The sequence below is a fragment of the Trachypithecus francoisi genome, unplaced genomic scaffold, assembly GCF_009764315.1.
Source record: "Trachypithecus francoisi isolate TF-2019V2 unplaced genomic scaffold, Tfra_2.0 Lachesis_group14, whole genome shotgun sequence".
NCBI lineage: Eukaryota > Metazoa > Chordata > Mammalia > Primates > Cercopithecidae > Trachypithecus > Trachypithecus francoisi.
This window is the reverse complement of record NW_022681459.1, coordinates 22,184,399-22,204,309: the sequence shown is the minus strand read 5'-3', so window position 1 is coordinate 22,204,309 and position 19,911 is coordinate 22,184,399. Positions and strand designations below refer to the sequence as shown.

The 19,911-nt window shown below is 45.0% G+C and overlaps 1 protein-coding gene across 4 annotated transcripts in view; it reads left to right on the top strand.

Annotated features, from left to right (window-relative positions):
- Nucleotides 1-2,348: 2,348 nt before the first annotated feature.
- RUNX1 (RUNX family transcription factor 1) overlaps nt 2,349-19,911 on the top strand; it is a 262,810-nt gene continuing 245,247 nt past the window's right edge. For 3 of the 4 annotated variants that reach the window (XM_033232410.1, XM_033232411.1, XM_033232406.1), the window contains exons 1-2: nt 2,349-2,506; nt 2,724-2,840. In XM_033232410.1, coding sequence (XP_033088301.1) covers nt 2,783-2,840 — 58 coding nt within the window. In that variant the 5' untranslated portion in view covers nt 2,349-2,506; nt 2,724-2,782. Of the gene's footprint in view, nt 2,507-2,557; nt 2,841-19,911 lie in introns of those variants that run through there. The other variant, XM_033232407.1, reaches the window with a different exon arrangement.

The following is a 19,911-nucleotide window of genomic DNA, read 5'->3' as shown; positions in this document are numbered from 1 at the left end:
CAGTTCTAGTTAAGATAGGATTAAGCATTTTTCCAGGCGGTTCATTGATGACAAACGTGCCCTTTTGTCTTGGGCTCCTAGGGAAGTGGTAAGGCCAAGTTCACCAGCAGCTGGCTGAGGCTTTACTTATTGTCATGACCTGGAGGGTGCCCAGAAAAGCTCCAACTGTTGCCTCACCAAGCTGCGAAGTTATGCTGCGGCTGCTGTGGCTGTTAACCCCGCCCGGGAAGGCCGTGCAGGGCCAGTGTGCAGGCCTTTGTATTCTGCCCCCTGGTGCCCCGTTGAAACCTCAGCCCCGAAGATGACAGCATATAGTGAGGCTTCAACGAGCCCCAGCCTTAGAGTGTCTTTATACTCTAACCTGTCCTACGAAGACCCCACTGGAAGGTATAGATACCTGGCTAGAGCTAGGCCCAAAGAGAAAAGTTGAGAATTCGGGCTGTTCACTGCCACATCCAAGCCCTCCTCCCAAGCATCTGTACACCTAAGGCTGAAAGCATCTGGGGAGTTTCTAATATTAAATCTCCCAAGGATATTCTGCACGGCCCCTTGAATTGCTAAGTCATTATGAAGTGTGAGTTGACTCTGCAGTGGCAGCTGCACGTTACAATCCTCAGCTCTTAGCGCCCTTCCAGGGAATATTAAGTGTGGGAGAGAAAAATGAACCTGGTTTGGGGTTCAACTCAGGCTTGACTTTATTAGGGAGGGTGACAACACAGGCCCATTTTGTTCATTGTGTTCACAGGGGATTTGCACTGAGAAGGAGTATGAAACACGCATCACATTTAAAGATTCACGAGCCTCATAAAGGAGATGTAGCATTATTATTCTTTTTTAGATGTTAGCAAAATGTCAACATGTGGCCAGCTAACTTCTCACAAGTGTAAGAGAAAGCGGTCTGTTGAGTTTCAATTCCTGCTTTAGTCAAAACAGGAGTAAGTAAAAATTGTGTCTGTTCCTTTTGAAAGGCTTGTGCCATGGAAGCTGCTATCATTGTGTGTCTTTGTGTGTGTGATTAAGTGGATGAGGGAAAACCGATGGAGTGTTGTGGGAGTTCAGCTTTTCTGAAGTCCTGTGCTGGCTACTGCAGCTTAGAATCCAGGACTGGCATTTACAACCCATCATCACACAGGTTCTGTTGACCCTGTGTGTCGAAATTTCAAGTACACAGAGTGCTATGGTGGATATAGGCAGAGCAGAGCAGTATGAATAAGGTAGTTAATTAGGAAAATAAGTCTTTCTTCATCTTGGAACTACAAAACAAAATGACGTTTTGTTTGTCAGCAGGTAAAGCCAGTGGGGCCCGAAAATGAAATACGTGTGACCACAGTGGTTTGCCCACTTACAAAATTGTCCCATTTTTAGCATCTTCAAACAGGCATGTCTTTCTAAGGTAGAGGACACGCTATATAATATTCATTAGTCAGCCCCAGGAAAAGCGTCTTCTCCTGGTTCCCCTTCTATTGTGAGATCCTCATGTGCTCAAAGTGTAGTTTTACCTACAGGTGTAAATTAGCCTATTCATTTGAATTGAACTAGAGAAAGGCAATGCAGGGAGCCTTCCCAAGTGACAACACAAATAAACAGCTGCAGATAACCACTGCTTTGTCCCAAATACAGAAATTCTCTTTGCTTTGTTTTCCTTTAGCTTCCTAATTTGCGTGTGTGTGTGTGTGTGTGTGTGTCTGTGTGTTAAGAGTGTACTATGATTTTATCTCTTTACTGAGATACATACTAAAGTTGTCCATTTAGGGGGAATAAAACCACATAATTTTAGTGTCATTAAAATAGTCTTTTTATTTCAAAAGTAAAATTCTTTTCCTTTCCCGGGCTTTAAAATACCTGTGAGTTGCCAGCCCGTTGTAGGGGTCAGACTCTCACAAAAATATTTCTTTTTATTTATTTTTCCCTTTTATAGTTTCACTTATGCCATGATAGACTTTACCAAGCACTTAACTCTCCCGGAGCTGATGCCTAGCATTTTAAATGATGGGATCCACATCCTGTCGAAGCAGCGGCTTGATGCCAGCGTTGAATTACTATTGAATAAGCAGCAATGAAATCTTTATCAAAATAATCAGTAGTTCCAAAAACCACAAATAACAACAGGAGCCGAGTTGTACTAAATCAGCAAAGACCATTGAGATATAATAAGTGACTGAGTCACTTTTTTCTACATCCCCCCTCTTGCAAAGTCTACTCGGCTATTTTCTTGCACAGCCTGGGGGAGGGCAGGTGGAGGGAAGGAAGGGCATTGCTCAGAAAGGAAAAAAAAAAATTGACATCACTGAAGTCACGTGATCGGCAAGAACCAATTGAGATGGGCTGTGGAAAGGGGAACAGTTAAATTTGTAATTTGGGTTGTGTGAAAACTTCTTTGGGCCTCATAAACAACCACAGAACCACAAGTTGGGTAGCCTGGCAGTGTCAGAAGTCTGAACCCAGCACAGTGGTCAGCAGGCAGGACGAATCACACTGAATGCAAACCACAGGGTTTCGCAGCGTGGTAAGCATCACCAACCCACAGCCAAGGCGGCGCTGGCTTTCTTTCTTTTTTTTTTTTTTTAATCTTTAACAATTTGAATATTTGTTTTTACAAAGGTGCATTTTTTAATAGGGCTTGGGGAGTCCCAGAGGTATCTAGCAGGGGGGAAAAGAAAGAGAGATGTAGGGCTAGAAGGGTGAGGGTGAAACAGTGACCTGTCTTGGTTTTCGCTCTGAAGGTAAAAGAAATCATTGAGTCCCCTGCCTTCAGAAGAGGGTGCATTTTCAGGAGGAAGCGATGGCTTCAGACAGCATATTTGAGTCATTTCCTTCGTACCCACAGTGCTTCATGAGAGGTGAGTACATGCTGGTCTTGTAATATCTACTTTTGCTCAGCTTTGCTTGTAATGAAATGGCAGCCTGTTTCACCTCGGTGCAGAGATACCTCGGTGCCTGCCGGTTCCCTGTCTGGTTTGTGCGAGGAATTCAAACTGAGGCATATGATTACAAGGCTATTGGATTACTTACTCATCAGATGGAAGCTCTTCAGAAATGTTTTAATAAATACTTAGTTACGCTGTTGGAGTGTTCAGTCGGTGCGTGAGAACTTTGTCAAGTGTGAGTAAGTTGTGCTGGTCTTGTTTAAAGGCTTAGAGATTACGAAGCTTGCACGAAGCTCCCTGGGTTTTAGTTTGCTGTCCCTTGCCCAGAACGACTGTGTCTGAGTTATCCTGAACTCGGCATGCTGTGTGGCCCAGAATGCAGCCTGCCCTGGGGCTTAGCAGGCACATGCACAGAGCCAGCCAGGAGGGCTGGTGCCAGTGTGGGGCAGGAGGTGGAGGCTCTCAGATAGCCTTGCACCAGCCTGGGGACTTCAGGGCCAAAGTGGCAAGGCAGCTGTGTCTACAAGGCGGAGAGTACAGGAGCCTGACAGACTTGGTTAGGTTAAAATCATCAGCACAGGGCTGTGCTGTTTTTCCTTGTAGCCTCAATGCAAACAGACTGCCAGCATCTTTCAAGAGAGAAAGGAAGTGGACTGTGGCATACTGAGGTCTCTCTGGAAAACGGCAATGAAGAAGGTTCCTAAGTTAAGCATTCTCACAGCTGAAGTCGTTAGATTACAGGCTTATGAATAGGAACAGCCAGGGTGGAAAACCTGTCTCCATTTTTGAAACCAGCCTCTTGAAATGCACAAAGCTGTGGTTGAGCTGTGAGTGTGTGAGTGTGTGTGTGCCTGTGTGTTTTGTGTATCTTTCGTGGTAAAAGAGGGCTGTGCTTAAACAAACAAAAATAATAACATAAAATGTCACAAAGGCATTGCCGTGTGCGTCGGGGCACGCACTCTGACCAGTGCCTGCAAAGTGTTTCTTGATGGTTTGGCAAAGCCGAGATGGAGTGGGCTGGGATAGGAGAATAATTAATTTTCTGGCTACAGACTCTCTTGAGCACCCAAATAGTATCTGTGACTCATTATTTATTCATACAGCTAAGTGAGCAGGGGAATGCAGAGGGTTTGCCAGTCACTTTATCACAGCAAATGCTATTGTGAATGCACAGGGCTCTGTGTTTCCGGGTCCCTGATATTAAAAAAACTTGAGAGAGAGAGAGAGAGCGTGTGTGTGTGTGTGTGTGTGGTGTGTGTGTGTGTGTGTGTTGGGGATGGCAAGAGAGAAGTTAAAGGGAAAGAGAAGAAAGCAAGTCATTAACCAAGCTCAAGTTTCAAATTAAAGAGTTTTCAAGTGCTTCTTTACTGGCAGCAGAGGGAATTTTAGTGAAGTTGAATCATGCAGACATGCATTAGTCACTAGTCTTGCAGCGTCGTTCTGTTGGTAACACAGACACACTGGCCACTGGTAAAAAGCTGCAAACGGCTCCCTGGCTGCGTTTCCTCTGGGCTGCTAACAAGCAGAGGAAGCAATATTTGTTGAATAACAGAAGAAAAGATCTTCCTGACTTTACTCCACTTTCAATACCCGCTCGGAACGTGTATTGTTTCCTATTTTATCAACTCAGGAAGGCAGATTCAGGAAATTTTTAAGCATTCCATTGAGCAGTAGGTTGGATTTCAGTGTGCAGTGCTGGCCCCTGGGCTCTCCTTACTGGCCAACAGCAAAGATGGTGAGGGACACGGTGACCTGTGCAGACATCAGGAAATAGCAGGAGTGCCGCTGTCTCCTGGACAAGCCCAGGGCTCCGGTGCCCAATGGACACTCCGCTGACCTGCCCTTGATGAGGAACGAGGGTGGGTTAGTTTTCACGGGGCCAGTGTAGGGAGGGGCCTGAGCTCACAACAAGACTCAAAAGGGGTGATCTGGAAAGGTTTTTCCACTCCTTCCTTTCAGTGAAAGGAACTCAGGGTTCTTTAGAATCTCTAATTTGATAATATAATATTGAGATTTACTATCAGAGGGCCAGGTGAAATCTTGGCAATTTCCTGGTTAATTGCATCCAAGTGATCCATCAACAGAAAGGTTTAAATTGTCCAGGTTAGCTGTCCACATCATTCACCAGAGCCGGAGAGGGGGCAAAATATCATTTCTTTTGGTACCGTTTGGTCATCATCTTAGAGCCTGATGCTAGAAGAACCACCATTCCTGCCAACAAATGGCTTTCCCCCAGAGTTCTCAGCCTGTTGCCATAGCTGGGCCACTCACAGTGGTCAGTGCGGTCACTTCTGGCTGCCTATAATTTACAACGTGTGTTCCCTCCCCAACGGCAACTGTGAGGCGAAAGGGAAGACAGCATCTTTGTTTTCTTCCCGGGATGGTACTTTATCAGCCCATGCAATTCTCACAGAAGGAAACCTGTAACTCATTTTTAGCCAGATACCCATGTGGAAATGGGGGCAAAGAGAGGAGTGAACCCAAGCAAACCATTGTTCCCTTCCTTGAGAGAGGCAAGCCGGAGTCTGAGAGACTGGCACATGAAATTGATGTGGTCTACCACAGAAAACTCGGGGCTTTTTCTATCACACCACACCAGGTTCCCACCGAATTTGCTTAGGAAAGAAGACAAGATGCGATTGAAATGTCCTGGAATTATCACACATGGTGTGCAATGTAAAATTCTTGCTGAACCCAAACTTGGGTTCCCTTGAAAAGTGCAGTGTGTCGGCAGAAAGAGCTGAGGTAGGTGTGGAGAGGAAAAGCCTCGGCATGTACATATTTTTGCAAAATGGCTCAGGTAGCCTTGTTCTTAGAAGTGGCTTAGTGGTCTATGCAAAGCCTGAACACTCACATGCCTCTGCGTTCCTAGAACCACAGGTAAAAAATCTCAGCGAGACCGACTCCCTGCTTCTCTTCTCAGTGGTTCAAGTTTACCCCACTGAAGCAGTCTTTCAAAGGGAATTGCCGAGTACAAAGCTGCATATAGAAAGTAAGTTCTTCTCTAAGCATCAGCTTGCCGCTCTTTTCAGAAGAATATTTATTAAGACACTTCTTCTGGCTTACCTGAACTCTTAAGATCTGAAGATCTTAAGAGTTCAGGCTTAAGCCACAGAAATTTATTTTCGGACAGTTCTGGAGGCAGGCTGGAGGTCTAAGATCAAGGTGTCGGCAAGGCTGGTTTCTGGTGAGGCCTCTCTCCTTGGTTTTGCAGAAAGCTGCCTTCTCCCTGTTTCATCACATGGTTATCCCTCTGTGTGTGCTGTATCCTAATCTCTTCTTATAAGGATACTAATTGCATTGTATTGGGGCTAGCCTAATGACATCATTGTAGAACCCTATGTCCAAAGAGAGGCAAATTATGAGCACTTTGGGGTTAGGACTTCAATGTATTAATTCTGGGGAGACACAGTGCAGTCCCTAACAGTGGGTCTTAGCAAATCTGACTCACCCTGGCCCACAAGGAAACTGTGGGATGGGGCATCCTGGCCGCTCTCCTGGATGTTGAAGAATCAGACTCTAGTTCCTCATTTGTGAGATGGAGTTTCACATCTGAAACTGCCCACACATTTTGAAACTATAAAAAAAAAAGGTGTAATAAAACTATCTAAACTCACAATCGTGCCTTTGCCATTTAGACTTTTTGCACGCCAAGAAGCTTTAGAAAATGACAAGTAATTTTGAAATGTTTAAGTGTTAAAAGAGCAAATGGCGGTTCCCCCAAAGAAGCCATTTCTTGGCTCTGCTTTCTTGAGGAGGATTGTCTTTGTACTTCAGACTCACTTTGCTAGTGGGGTTTAGGGGGCTGTAGGAGGCCCCACAGCTGCTCACACACCGAGTACAGGGGCACGGAGCAACCAGTAGCAGAAGCACCTTTGGAAGCAGCAGCTGACCCGATTCTGAATGGCAAGGAGCCTTTTTGAGCTTTTGAAAGCAAATGAGTAGCTGAGACGTTCCTACATTCTTTCAAAATAGATCTGAAAGGTGTGCTCAGAAAAGATGTAGCCCTTTACTGAGAAATCAAGCCTGGTGAGATGCTGGGACAGAGGAGGGCTGCACGGCTGCTGTGCACACACAGACTTTAATAAGGAGCCCAGGGCCTAGAGGGAAGAGTCTGGAGGAATAAGAGCACCTGATATTAGAGAAAGCAATGACAGGAGGTGCGTGCAGGGAATGTGCTCAGATGACACAGTGATGGCCTTTTCTTTCTTTACTTTTTTCTGACTTTCATCAAATAGCATATAGAACTTCTCTCTTGAGCCTCAGTTTCCTCATCTGCAGAGTAAGGGTAGCAATAGTACCTGTTATTAAGGTAGCTGTGTGGTCCGAATTAATCTGTGTAAGGTGCTTTGCCCAGCCATATAAAGTAAGCAATAAATCTGAATGGTGGCTATCAATGTTCAGTTATCTAAGATGGTAGCCAGTCAACCCCTGTCTGCTCTAGGGAGGGAGAGGTCACAATGCCCTGGAGGACATTACAGGAGGCTCGCTGGAGAGAGGGGCACAGGAGTTGGAGGAGGGGAAGGTGGGAACAAAGAAAAGAAGGAAGAGTGATCTAGGCTGAGAGTACAGCCTGGGCAAAGTTAGAGCTGCAGGATCCCACATGGGCAAGGATGGCGGTGGGTAACTCACCCTAAGGGCTTTTCAACAGCAGGTCAGCCTCCCTTCCTTGTGGAGAAAGAGCAAGAGCCCTTTATGAAATTCAACTTAACAAGTTTTGATTTTACAGAGGCTAGTTGGGGCACGATGTCATGCTAAGTCTTTGGTCTGAACACACAAGGACAACAGAGATATCTCTCTTCATTGAGACTGCTGGTGTAGCTTTATTTTCTCCAAGCGTCTTCTTAAGGAAAAAGCCATTTTTCCTGTGTAACTATGAGCAGGTTCTCTGGGCCTCTGAGAGCCTCCCATTTCCCCTGCTCCTTGGGGACACTTGTGATCATGTTCTTTGTCAAAGCCCAGACATGAAGGTAGCTTTGATGGCTTGTCTTGTTGGAGGCAGCAGAGAAGGCCCACACAGGAAACTCAAGCAAATTTTCAGTTTCTCAGGTAACTTCCTAGTGACCTAGATGAGTCAATAGATGTCTTTGTGTCTCATTTGAGTTCTGCAAAATGGGCTAATAATATTCTAGACAAGCTTGCATCCAAATTACCAAGTTCCTGTTGGAAATCTTTACATGCATCGGAAAGAGGGACCATAAAACACATCACAAATCTTCTTAACTTAACAACACAAAGCCACTTAAAAATATTTTATTTTCTGTTAAAAAATAGTTCTCCTATCATTTCACACATGCAAGATACTTTCCCTCATTTTTGCAATTGTTTTCTCCAACTCCCATTTGTCAAGAAATCTTCAGAAGCTACTCTGGTGCCTGAATAGACATGACATTACAATGTACAAAACACTTTTTCTGCAACTCTTGTTTCTCGGCCTCCTCTGTTCCTCCCCGTCAGATGCCACTAGTCCCCTTCTTTAGCCTTTTCGCTAAGCCTCCAGCCAAGCCGAAGAGTTATGTCTTTTTTGGCCCTTTCCCCCTCAAAAAATATAATAACTAGGATGTCCTGGAGTGGTTAAAAAGGGAGCATTTACTTTGAGATCTTTGCTGACCATGAACACAATCAGGGAGTGCTTTAAGAGACCACAGGCTGGCTCCTGAACACAAAACAGGGCTCAGAACCTCCTGTTGTCTTCAACATGCTGGGAGAATAAGCTCAGACACACTCCTCTCACTTGCACAGGCTTCACTCTTTGCTGGGGAGACACGTCCTGTGCTCTCTTTGCTCTCTGAATCTCTCTCTTTCTCTCCCTCCCCCATCTTGCAATGACACTGAGTAATGATGCCAGAAAGGAGCCAAGGTGGAGGAATAAACACTAAATCCGAAACATGACAGAAATTATGTATTTTATTGCAATGACAGAAAGAGAGTAAAGCTCTTGCTTAGGTTTACCCATGAAAATTATGTTTGCCTGCACATAGGGAAAAGCTGAGCACAGTGGCTTGAGCAGACAGGCACTGGTCTGTGTGGTGTACAAGAGTTCTGAAGTGAGCAGTCCAGGCTGATACGGTGGGGCGCAGGACACTCCTATGTTTTGGGCCCACCATGCTGAGGGCAGGGAGCAATGGCCTGCACCTCTGATCTGTCCAGGCGGAAAGGACATGGGAGGCCTCAACTCCTTCTTGTGGGGCCTGGTATTTTTATTCAGGAAGGGAAGCCCTTCTCTGCAAACTTTTGCTGACATATTGCTTAGGCCGTAGTGAGGTCACAAGCCTCTGGCTGGAGGGAACTGAGGACAATGGAATTGTCACTTTCCAGCCTGGAGAGTGGAGGGAAGCAGAGAGGAAGGTGGCTGGGAGCAGATGTCTTGTGAGCCCAGAGCCGTATCTGCCAGACCTGGTGACAAAGATAGGCTGTGCTTTCTCAGCCATATTTTGTATCATTTGTTTTCTGTGCCAGCTGGGCTTTGGAAACACATGCAGAGAAACTTTAAGTTCTTCCTTCAGTCCCTCTTGGAATTTGCAGATGGGTGCCAAGGGTGAATATTTATTCTTGACCCACTGAAAGCAAAATGGATAGGAGAAGGGATGAGGTGGGGCAGGAGGCTGGTTAAAGGGATCGAAGTTCACACCTTTTTTCAGTGTCAAAGCCCCAAATCACACTTGAGCCTCTCCTCACCTTAGAATGAGCAACAGAAAACCAGGCAGCCTGTATCTATGGGAATGTTGCTTGCATCAGAGCCACTGCACGTTGCTGTGAGGGTGATAGATTTCTCGCAGCTGGAAATAGTTGCTTCCCACCCCCCCATCTTCCTCACTCTTTTAAATTCTCAAAACTCCATCACCCAGCCCCCCAAACTTGTTTTGATTTTTAAGAGAATTCTTTTCTGCAAAAGAGGGAAACTTTCTTTCAAATGGCCCTCCACAAATTTCCCTAAAGATGATTTTATCTCTGATAGAAATATGAAAAACAGATAACCAGATAATTGCCCTCTATCTGGCTATAAACACTTATTCATACGTTGACTTTCTGCAAGTTACAGATGCTTTTTGCTTTGTAATTACTGGCCCTGTCTGTTTCCTCTGCATGGATGCAAATCTTTCTACCTGAGAAAGTCATTGCTTCATTAAAAAAAAAAAAAAAAAGGAAAAGAAGGAAAGAAAGAAAGGATGAATGAAAAGAAAGTCGTTATTCAGTTTTTCTCTTGAAATTAGAAATTTCTTTTTGTTTTGCTTTCATTTTGTTTTTCTGCAAGATCGGTGTTCATGTAGAGAATTGTTGATTTTGTATGCAGCACTGCCCTCCCATTCCATGGTCCATATGTGTCTGTTTTTTGATGGACTTCTTTTTAAGCAGTGAGTTCCCCAAGACATTTTTGGGGCCCCAAATGGAAAAAGTCCTCACAAATAGAAATCTCAGTTTGCTAGTTGGGCTTGCTCGATGGCTCTGCTGATTTCAAGACTGATGCTGCTTTGCGTAAATGCGAAGTTCATGTTAAATTGATTCTAAATCAAATACTCAATGTGTTCAGTCTTGAAACATGTCCATTGGGAAAGAGAACTATGCAGCTCCAACATGTGGCAAAGATTCTACTTTTACTTTCTTTGCCACCATCCAACTTTTGCTCCTGGGCGTTCGAATACCCTCTGTAGAGACGGTGACTTCTCAAAAAAACTTTGCTAGTCTTGGGTGGAGAATGAAACAATAAGATTTGAGCAATAAATCAAATATAGCCTGAGAGCAACACCACCGAGCAGCCTCTGTCATCTCTTCCCCTTGGGAGATATATTGGTCTTGATCAGCTCTCATATACTTCTGAAAGAAAATGTGTAGGTTTTCATATATATGTTTTTTGTTGTTAGTAGATCCTAAAGAAAGAACCAAAAAATCTTGCAGCAGTTAGCTTGCCAGATTGGGGGGCGGGGTATGTTTAAAAAGAGCAAACAAGTCAGAACTCTGAACACACTGCTGGGTATTCCATAGTCACATTCCATTATGGGTGAGTTTTTGTTGTTGGGTTTTGTTTTTGTTTTCATTTTTGTTTTTGTTTTAGATGGAGTCTAACTCTGTCACCAGGCTGGAGTGCAGTGGCCCTACCTCAGCTCACTGCAATCTCCACCTCCCGGGTTCAGCCATTCTCCTGCCTCAGCCTCCTGAGTAGCTAGGATTACAGGCAGGCACGTGCCACCACGCCCAGCCAATTTTGTATATTTAGTAGACATGGGGTTTCACTGTGTTAGCCAGGATGGTCTCAATCTCCTGACCTGGTGATCCACCCACCTCAGCCTCCCAAAGTGCTGGGATTACAGGTGTGAGCCACTGCGCCTGGCCCATCATGGATAAGATTTTTAAGGAAGACTAAAAATGTCAGAGTGGCACTCATTGCTCAAGAGAGAAGCACTTTCCCTTTTTCTGTGCAAAATTTTGTAATATATGTAGCTATCAATGTTTGTTTCTTAATAATGCCCCCAGAATGTGCAAAAGATAATTTAGGTTAACTAAGATATATTGGTTTTGGTGCCATTTTTTCCAGAAGCAGTTTTAACACCAACCACAGTTTGCTGCACTTTCTTACACAGCTTCTGTTTGCCCTTTGAACTCTGTGCACTGAGCCCCTCATTCCATACCATCTGCAGGCTGCATCTGGGCAGCTTCATCCAGCTCGCTAACAGTCACAGCTGAACTTGACAGTCGCCCACTTTGAAAGTATAGAATTCATAAAATCTGAAACCACATATGTGTATAAAACCCATGCAAGAATAGGGAGGAACTAAAAGGAGGAGAAAAAGTAGTTCTCCTCTTCAGGAGTGTTCTCTCTTATCCCAGCCCCTTTCATGTAACGAATGGGTGAATGGGTGAAAATGAAATGATTTAGGCATCGACAGGTAGGAACAGAAACTCAGGCTGCTATTTTATTATTATTTATTGTTATTGATTCTACTGTTTCTAAAGATCAGAATGGCTTTTACTTCCGAAGTTCTAGAGGAGAGGAACAACGTTAAGCAACCTTAGACAAATATTAGCACTGTGAAAGGTGCAGGGTCATATAAAGAAGTAAAAGTGCCGACAATGAAAATTCTATCCAACTGTCAATCATTCCATATCATTACTTCATTTTTTTTTTTTTTTAAAGACTGTGTCTCCCATATGCTTCCCTCCAGGTTGTATTCAAAACAAAGAAATAATTGTATTACAGATGTGAATAAATCTGTTAAAAAAATAAATGAACCATGAGACATATGAACCATAAGACATTGGTCTACATGATGCTTTGTAAGTTTTATGTGCTGTGTTATAGAGTTATATAGAGAGTTATATATATGTAGTTCTATATCGTTTCAGTTGGCATCTAAAAATTATGTAACTATTTATTTGTTAAAACTATAATTACAAATATTTTTAAACTGCTAGAAAGGAAGAGCAGAATATTTGGCTGGAGTGATTTTTACACATTTCTCTACCTTAGGGCACCAGAGAGGTTCACTGGCCCAGGGTTCCACAGCTGGTTGGTGCCTGAGTCTGAATGAGAAACCAGGTCTTCTCAGCTCCTGTTACCCACAGTTTTGCAGACACTGAATTTATGAGGTGGATTCCATTCAAGCATCCACATAACTAGCAGACACTTCTCCTAATCCTCCTCAGTTCCCCTTTGCATTGCTCAGATACCACAATCCTTTGCAGGTTAAATCCCTTCACCTTGTGAACTCATTAGGCAGGGCAATGTATATGAACCCCCAAGTCATTAAGAACGTCCTTAGGCTGTGTTAGAAATGCAGTTGCCATAGGAGTAACCGGCCCCTGCTGCCCTTTGGATGTTCTCTTACCCCAAATCCACCACCACCTTGGTTAAGCACCCGCCATGTGCCTGCGCACCTGGCTCCTTCGGCAATGTTACAGTTAACCAGGTTGGTTTTGATGAGGGTCTAGGGCAAAATCTGGATGAACACAACAGCCAATGTGCACCTCCATGCAGAGGGTTCAGAGATGGCCTTGGTCAAGGCTGCCAGGCTTCAGCTCTGGAAGGAACCCTTGGAAGTGGGAGATTTCATCTTTGTATAAAAATTGGAACCCAAACTATAATTCCCATCAGGGATATATAAGCTCACATCACTCCTGATTCAAAGCTCAGCAGTGGCCTCAGGAGAAATAAAGGTCTCTCTCTCTCTCTCTCTCTCACACACACACACACACACACATGCGCACACACACACACACACACACAGAGAGGCCAGCATTCAAAATTCACATGCTTAGGGAATCCATTGGGACTTCTCCCCAGGATGTGCTGAATTCAAGGAAACTTTCTCTAGGTGTAGCATAAACTGCTGAAATGCTCAACATCAGCCATTTCCAGACTCTTGATCTTGCCGCCTATCAGTAAATATGGTTTCACATGCCCCACTATCTATGCATGGTTATTTCCTTATAAATTATATGCTGTACTCCTGTGTATTATGAAATACATCCTCCAAATGGAAATTAAAATGAAATTTTAAAAGCACTAGTTGTTCTTCCTACCCCTCCATGGGCACCCCAATTTGAATCAAAAAATTCCTAGATACCAACAAATGTCATGTCTCTGCTCACCAGGACGTAGCTTCTCTCTGCAGATCCTTATTTCTTACCCTGGAGGCTTCAGTCCATGTTGAAGTGTAAACTCCACTCAGCTCCTGGAGGAATCATGTTTTCTTTATCACGAGTTGCCTTTGATAGGGAGGTCAGGAGGAAGACAGGCCTAAGCACAGGGGTGGGGTGGGGGAGCAGGAAGCCTGTGGGCTTTAGAATTGAGGAGTTGGTTTCTCTCTGTCCCCAGCATCCACCACCTGTGTGAACTTCAGCCATTTATCGAACCTCACAGAGCCCCAAGTTTCTCATCTGTAAACAAAGGGAATGAGCCCTACTTTTCATGGTTGTCAAGAGGATTTGAGATAATATGTATAAAGCAATGGACACATAGAGGAAGTCAATAAGTAAAACGTAACTCTGAAAATGCCACTGAAGGGAGGCTAGGGACAGGAAAGCTATCTCCACCAACCTCAAGAACATGGCCCCAAAGCTGTTGCAGGAACCGGGCATGTATGAAGATTAAAAAAAAAAAAAGAAATGTCTGCCTCTCTCATCATGTAGCAGTGCAGAAATGATCTTGGTGCTCTTTGGCAGAAGGTTGAGTTTATGAACATTAAAACTGATAGTAGTAACAGCTAGCATTTATTGAGCATATGCTATGCGCAAGGCACTTGCACCGTTCCAAGCATTTTCTTGCCTTACTGCATTAAAATTTTGGCACAACCCTGTGAGTAGTTGCTCTCATTATTAATCCCACTTAATGGAGGGGAAGCGTGGCCTGCCAAGGTTGGGTGACCTGCTTGTGGTTACACTGCTGGGAAAGGTGCAGGTGGGGTCCAAACGGAGGCGGTTCCTGCAGCAGAGCCCACTGTCTGTCTGCCCGTGGAGGGGACAGGTGGGTGTTGAGAATATCTGTTTGGCACATGAGGGAGCTTAGCCTTACAGAGTGAAAGCCTTGCCAAGGCCCCATGGACGGGGTGACGCTGTGGGGTGGCACCAGGCTGGGGCACTGGCCACTGTCCTGGTCTGCTTTTCTGACTCTGGATGCATTTGGTGGTTTTATGGCCCCACCATTGGTATCCAGACCTCTCCTGCCCACATGTTTCTCCCGTCAGAGCTGAGAGAGATGTTCAGGTGGTTCCCAGACAGCCCAAAAGAAATAGGCCTTTAAGCCAGGGGTGCTCAAACTTGTTCCCAAGATGATGGTGACACGCAGGGGTGGGGAGAAACCGCTGCTATGCCTTCTTCCTGACCGACCAGTTGTTTTCATTTATCAATCTGAGAATCCATCAGAGGTGACATCAGGGTGACGTAAATTAGGCACTTCTCATGAAAAACTTAAGGCGACACTTGCTTCCATTGTTGTACAAGGCTGACCTTGCATTTTCACGGGCTTGAGAGAGCACCACCTTGAATTTTGTGTCCCAAGTGCATCACTTGCCCTATCCCAGTCCAGGCTGTGGAACACATGTACACAAGAAACCACAGAATGATGTGCCCAGCAGTCAGGGGCCTGCCATCTGAGTCCCTCCTTCAGGGGTGGACCACCCTAACCCTGACTGACCCTGGCCAGGGTTTTCCATGAGGCTTGCCCCAAGCACTTCCCATCCACTTATTCCTGAGGTTAAAATAAAAATTGTACCCAGAAGCAGTTGTTTCAGCTGTGACAGCAAGCAGTGGCCTCAGTCACTCCTGTAAACAGGACCTCACACCACTAAGTGTCAGTGGCATAACAAGAGTTGAGATGCACACGCCTACTGGTTGGCCTTTGAGAACGGCCTTTCTGCAGAGACATTTTTCATTTCAAAAAGTCCATGTCACCAGTCCTCTGACATCATGACAATTCCTTTTGTCAAGTAGTTGGGTCGGGGGGGGCGGTTTCCCCTTTTTTTCCCGCTTCACCTTTATTGTATAAAAGGCATTTCTCCTCTGATTATACTACAAAAAGCTACTTCTGAGTCACAGAAAGTTCCTTCCCTTTCTGGAGGGGTTCGGCATGCTGAAGGATGCAATCATAAATGACTTTCTCCCCCAAAAGCCTGCTCACAGCCAGCCATGTGAGTGCTCTGATCAATGGAAATGCAGGGGGCTGGCCAGCCTCTCACGGCTGCTGTGCAAACATCTTAACAGGACAAATGAAAAGATGTGCAAGCTAATTATTCTCCCCAGTAAAAAATAATAATAAAATAAAATCATAAGGCTCCTTAGGAAAGGAACCTGCTTTTCTTATACAGAACGTACAATGAACAGGACAGTAAAAATTTCATGCTATAAACTAGAGATCATATTCTGGGCATCCTTGTGATTTGTTGTGCTTCTTCAGGCTTATTTGGGACTGTGTGCACACACAGCAGGGCTTGGCGGCCCAGCTGCTCCCTGCTCCCTCTTCTGTCTTCCCTCAGGGATAGTGGCCTCTACTGTCACCTTCAGACCCAACTTGGGTTCCTCCTGAGGATTCCTGGCTCCCAGACCCACAGCAGCCTCTGGGGAGGCCCAGGGTTCCCGACCCTCAACCCTCTCAGTTCAGGATCAAACATATCATTTACACGGAAGCAGTTGGAGTTGTTTTAAACAGCCACTTCACATCTCTCTAGTCCTCGTTTCAATCACAACCACGTGACCTGAAGGAGCAGAAAGTAGAGAGAGACCTGCAATGAGCCTGGACAACCCCCACCTGTGCCCCACATGGGTTCTCAATCTGGAGTCCACGTCAAACAAGAGGGAGAGGGAGGAACCCTCAATGCCGTCCCGTGTCCTCCACACTGTTGTCGTGAACAATTCTGGCTGACCCTCTAAAGTTATGAGATGATTCCGTGTCATTGTGGCTTATGAATAATGAGAACAAATAACATTCACTTGCAGTGGTGTCAGGCACGCTACCTCCATCGTCTCTTTCAATCAAAAACCTTACCATAGTGGCACAGCTGCTAATTCCCACTGGCTAAAAATCAAAAATAAAATGAAGCAAAAACCAGGTCACAAAAGCAGCCCAGGCCACATGGCTTGTAGGAGGCAGAACCTGGTTGGAGTCCAGATTCTCTTTGGCTTTCCTGCTCCCATCTGGCCTCTCTGTGATGTGATGGAGTGGGGGCAGGGGAGTTTTACAGGTGCAGCCTGTGCGGTCTGAGAGTCCGTGTTCAAATGCCAGCTCTGTCCTTTCCCACTGAGTCACCTTGAACAGGCTACTCACCCTTTCTGTTCCTCCCTTTCCTCATCTATACAGTGTGACGATGATGATGATTACCCGTGTGGTTCTTGCGAACACTGAATCAGAAATACACAGAATGCTGTCTGATACATGGTCGCTATCATCATAGGCTTTTCCTTTCTACCCTGATTTGTATTTTAAATTAGACACTATGTGACTGGATTTTCCCATTTTCTTCCTTACACACTACGCAAACCAAATCTAACAAGTGAACTCCAAGTGTGTCATCCTAGTGAGTGCGTGTGGTCACTAATGCATCCTTGTACATTGGATCTGTTCACTCCTGGCAGCAAACGGCTGAAGCTGGAGATGAGGTGGGGAGTATAACAGGAACAGACTCAGGCTGAGTGGGGGTCTCGGCCCTGGTCGATGTGCCATTGCACCCTGATCTTCCTCCTGTACATCTCTCTGGTAAAATGAGAGAGCTGGTGGCTGAGGTTACTCAGCTCCCATGTTCAAGGTAAAAGGCATCATGCAGGCTGAGGATCTGGCCTCTGCTCGCGGGGTTTCCTGACCTTGCCACAGTTGACATTTGCAACCAAATCATTCTCTGTTGAGGGGACTGCCCTGTGTGCCGTAGGTGGCTAAGCAGCATCCCTGACCCACACCCACTAGACACTAGTGACAACTCTTCCCTCCTCATGTTGCCACACCAAATGTATCTCCAGACATTGCCAGATGACCCCTGAGGTGTAAAATCTGGAGTGTTTTTTGGAGAACCATAGCTCCAGAAAGACCTTAGAAACCAATGTATTGTTGCTGCTTCCCACAAATAAATGAAATGATGTGGCAGGTTTGACCATCTTTAGCATGTTTGCCTCACACACACCTAATTTGACCTCTACCCGACCCGACCCCAGCCCCCTAATGCTGGCTACAGATGTCCACAAAAACTAATAGTGTGCAAGGGCATGAAATTAAGACCATCAGCCATGTCCCCAAAGCAAAGAGCAGAGAAGAAAAGGCAGCCATGAGTCTGGCCTGCTGGTGCAACAAAGGCTTGCCATCTCTGTTATCTACACAGTGGAGATAATTACTCTCCCTAATTTTACAGACTGATGACTGGGCTATAGAGTGGCCAGATAATTCATCCAAGGTCACACAGCTGAGAAATGGCAGGGCTGCACTCAGTCCTAGTCTGGTTTTGAAGTCTGGGTGCCTGACCAATAAGCTGTGCATTTTTCAAGAGAAGGGCCTTCTAGAGAGGGTGTGACTTTGGTACTCTTATCCTGTGAAATAAACTTAAAATGAGTTATCTTGGTCTCTAGTTATAGATGTCATAGGAAGTAGGACAATGATTTGGTAATCAAAGAGCCCTTAACTCTTTTAAAATTATTGTCAGTACATAGTGCTGTAATTCTGAGTCCTCCCAGTACCTGATTTTGAATAACTCATTTTCCTTCTCTTTTCCTAGTGGGGATCATCAGTATTTCTTTGATGACTTTAAAAATCTAGGAGGAAAGTAACCTACAAGACAAGATAATGATAGATTTCAAGGACCTATAGATAATACATTTAGTCAAAAGTTTCAGAAATCCCAGTGCATATTTAGTTTCATTTTTCTATGTGTTATTTTCAAATCCTCTCTGGGAGGTCACTTCTCCATGCTTATTTGAACAACTTGAATTTCTCCCGAAATTTCTGGTAGTAGTCATTAAAGGCAGCTGACAAGGCTGCTGTTCAGCAAGAGAAGTCATTGCACAGGTTATGAGAGTTGGGATACGTGTCTGCATGAGGTGTTAGAGGGACAGAGAACAGGAATCCCACATCCCCATCACAGACATGGATGGACGCACGTCATCCACGTTTGCTCCCTGAAGCAGTAGTACTTCCAGGCTGACACGCTGATGACCATGTCTTCTAGGATGCCCACTGGGAGCTCATGCAAAGGATCACGTTCTTCTTCTTGCTCTGGTTTATTTGGTTTATGTGTCCATGAAAGCTTTTACCAAAACTTAATTCCAGCTTTTCTGTTTATGAGTGTATTCTTTCAGAGACTCTGAGCAATTTGAGAGATGGCCCATATGTCACTTACCTCTCCAAACACAGAAACTGGCAGATTTTGGGCACCCAAGAAATGTTGGATGGATAGATGAATGGGCAAGTGCATGGATGGACAGATAGATGAATGAATGAATGAATAAATGAATGCGTCAGCAGATGGAGAGATGGACAAATTGATGGATAGATAGAAGGATGAATGGAAATGAATGGATGGACAGACAGGTAGTTGAATGAATGGATGGATAGATGGATGGATGAATGATAGAGGGAGGGAGGGATGGACAAATAGATAGATGGACCAATGGATGGATGGAGCTTCACCAGTCCTGTGCTTATGGCTTGCTTATGTGTAAAAACCCCAGTGGGTACAAGCGGAAGAGGCCACATTGCTCTCCTCTCACATACAACCACAGCAGGAAGCAAGTAACTGGGATTTCCACCCAAACTTGGTTCCCCTTAACTCCTGTGATCAGCGAAGGGTAAGAAGCTGTATGTGGGAGTATCAGAGCAGAGAGGAGCAGGCAACATGGAGCTGGTTCCAGTTCTGTCCAAAGGGTGCCAGGCTGGAAGTCATGTAGGTGTCCCTTGTGGGAAGCTGGATGAGGGTGCAAGGAGAAGCATGTGAGAAACACCACAGTCAAGGGACTTCTTACTGCCCATGAGCTGATTGGCTCATGCTTTAAATTGAGTACCTGTGTGGAAAACAAATCTCTATGACCAAGAGGATTCATAGTCACAGGACTGATCATAAAGTCTGGTCCCTTTCCCATTGGGTTACTTATAGGACATCAATCAAAGAACAGAAAGGATGCCCTCTTTTCCACTTTATCAGCTTCAATAGACTTTCTTAATGGAAAAACTCAACTCCTATTTTTCCTCTTCAAAAAAGGTAACTAGTGGGATAACAGAAGAGGTTTGGTAAATAACTTACAGTAGACTTCATTCAGTTCTAAGTCTCACCTATTTCAGTGACACTTCAGGAAACTGAGTGAGGGCACGGACTGTCCCGCTTATCCAGCTTTGTTCTCAGTACCGTTTCTCCATATCTTTCTATTTATGGGAAAATCTCCTTCAGTGAAATGTTTAGAGGTGATATGACGTATGTGTGTGTATTCCTTTTCCATTTCAAGGCTGCTGGCATCTGTCAAACAATCTGAAGGCGCTGGTGCTCCTGATCACTCCTGATCATTCCCCAAAAGCCCCTCTGTACCCAAAGGCTTCTCAGCCAGGCTTGGCCCCCAGTCACTTAGAAGCACCCATCTGTGC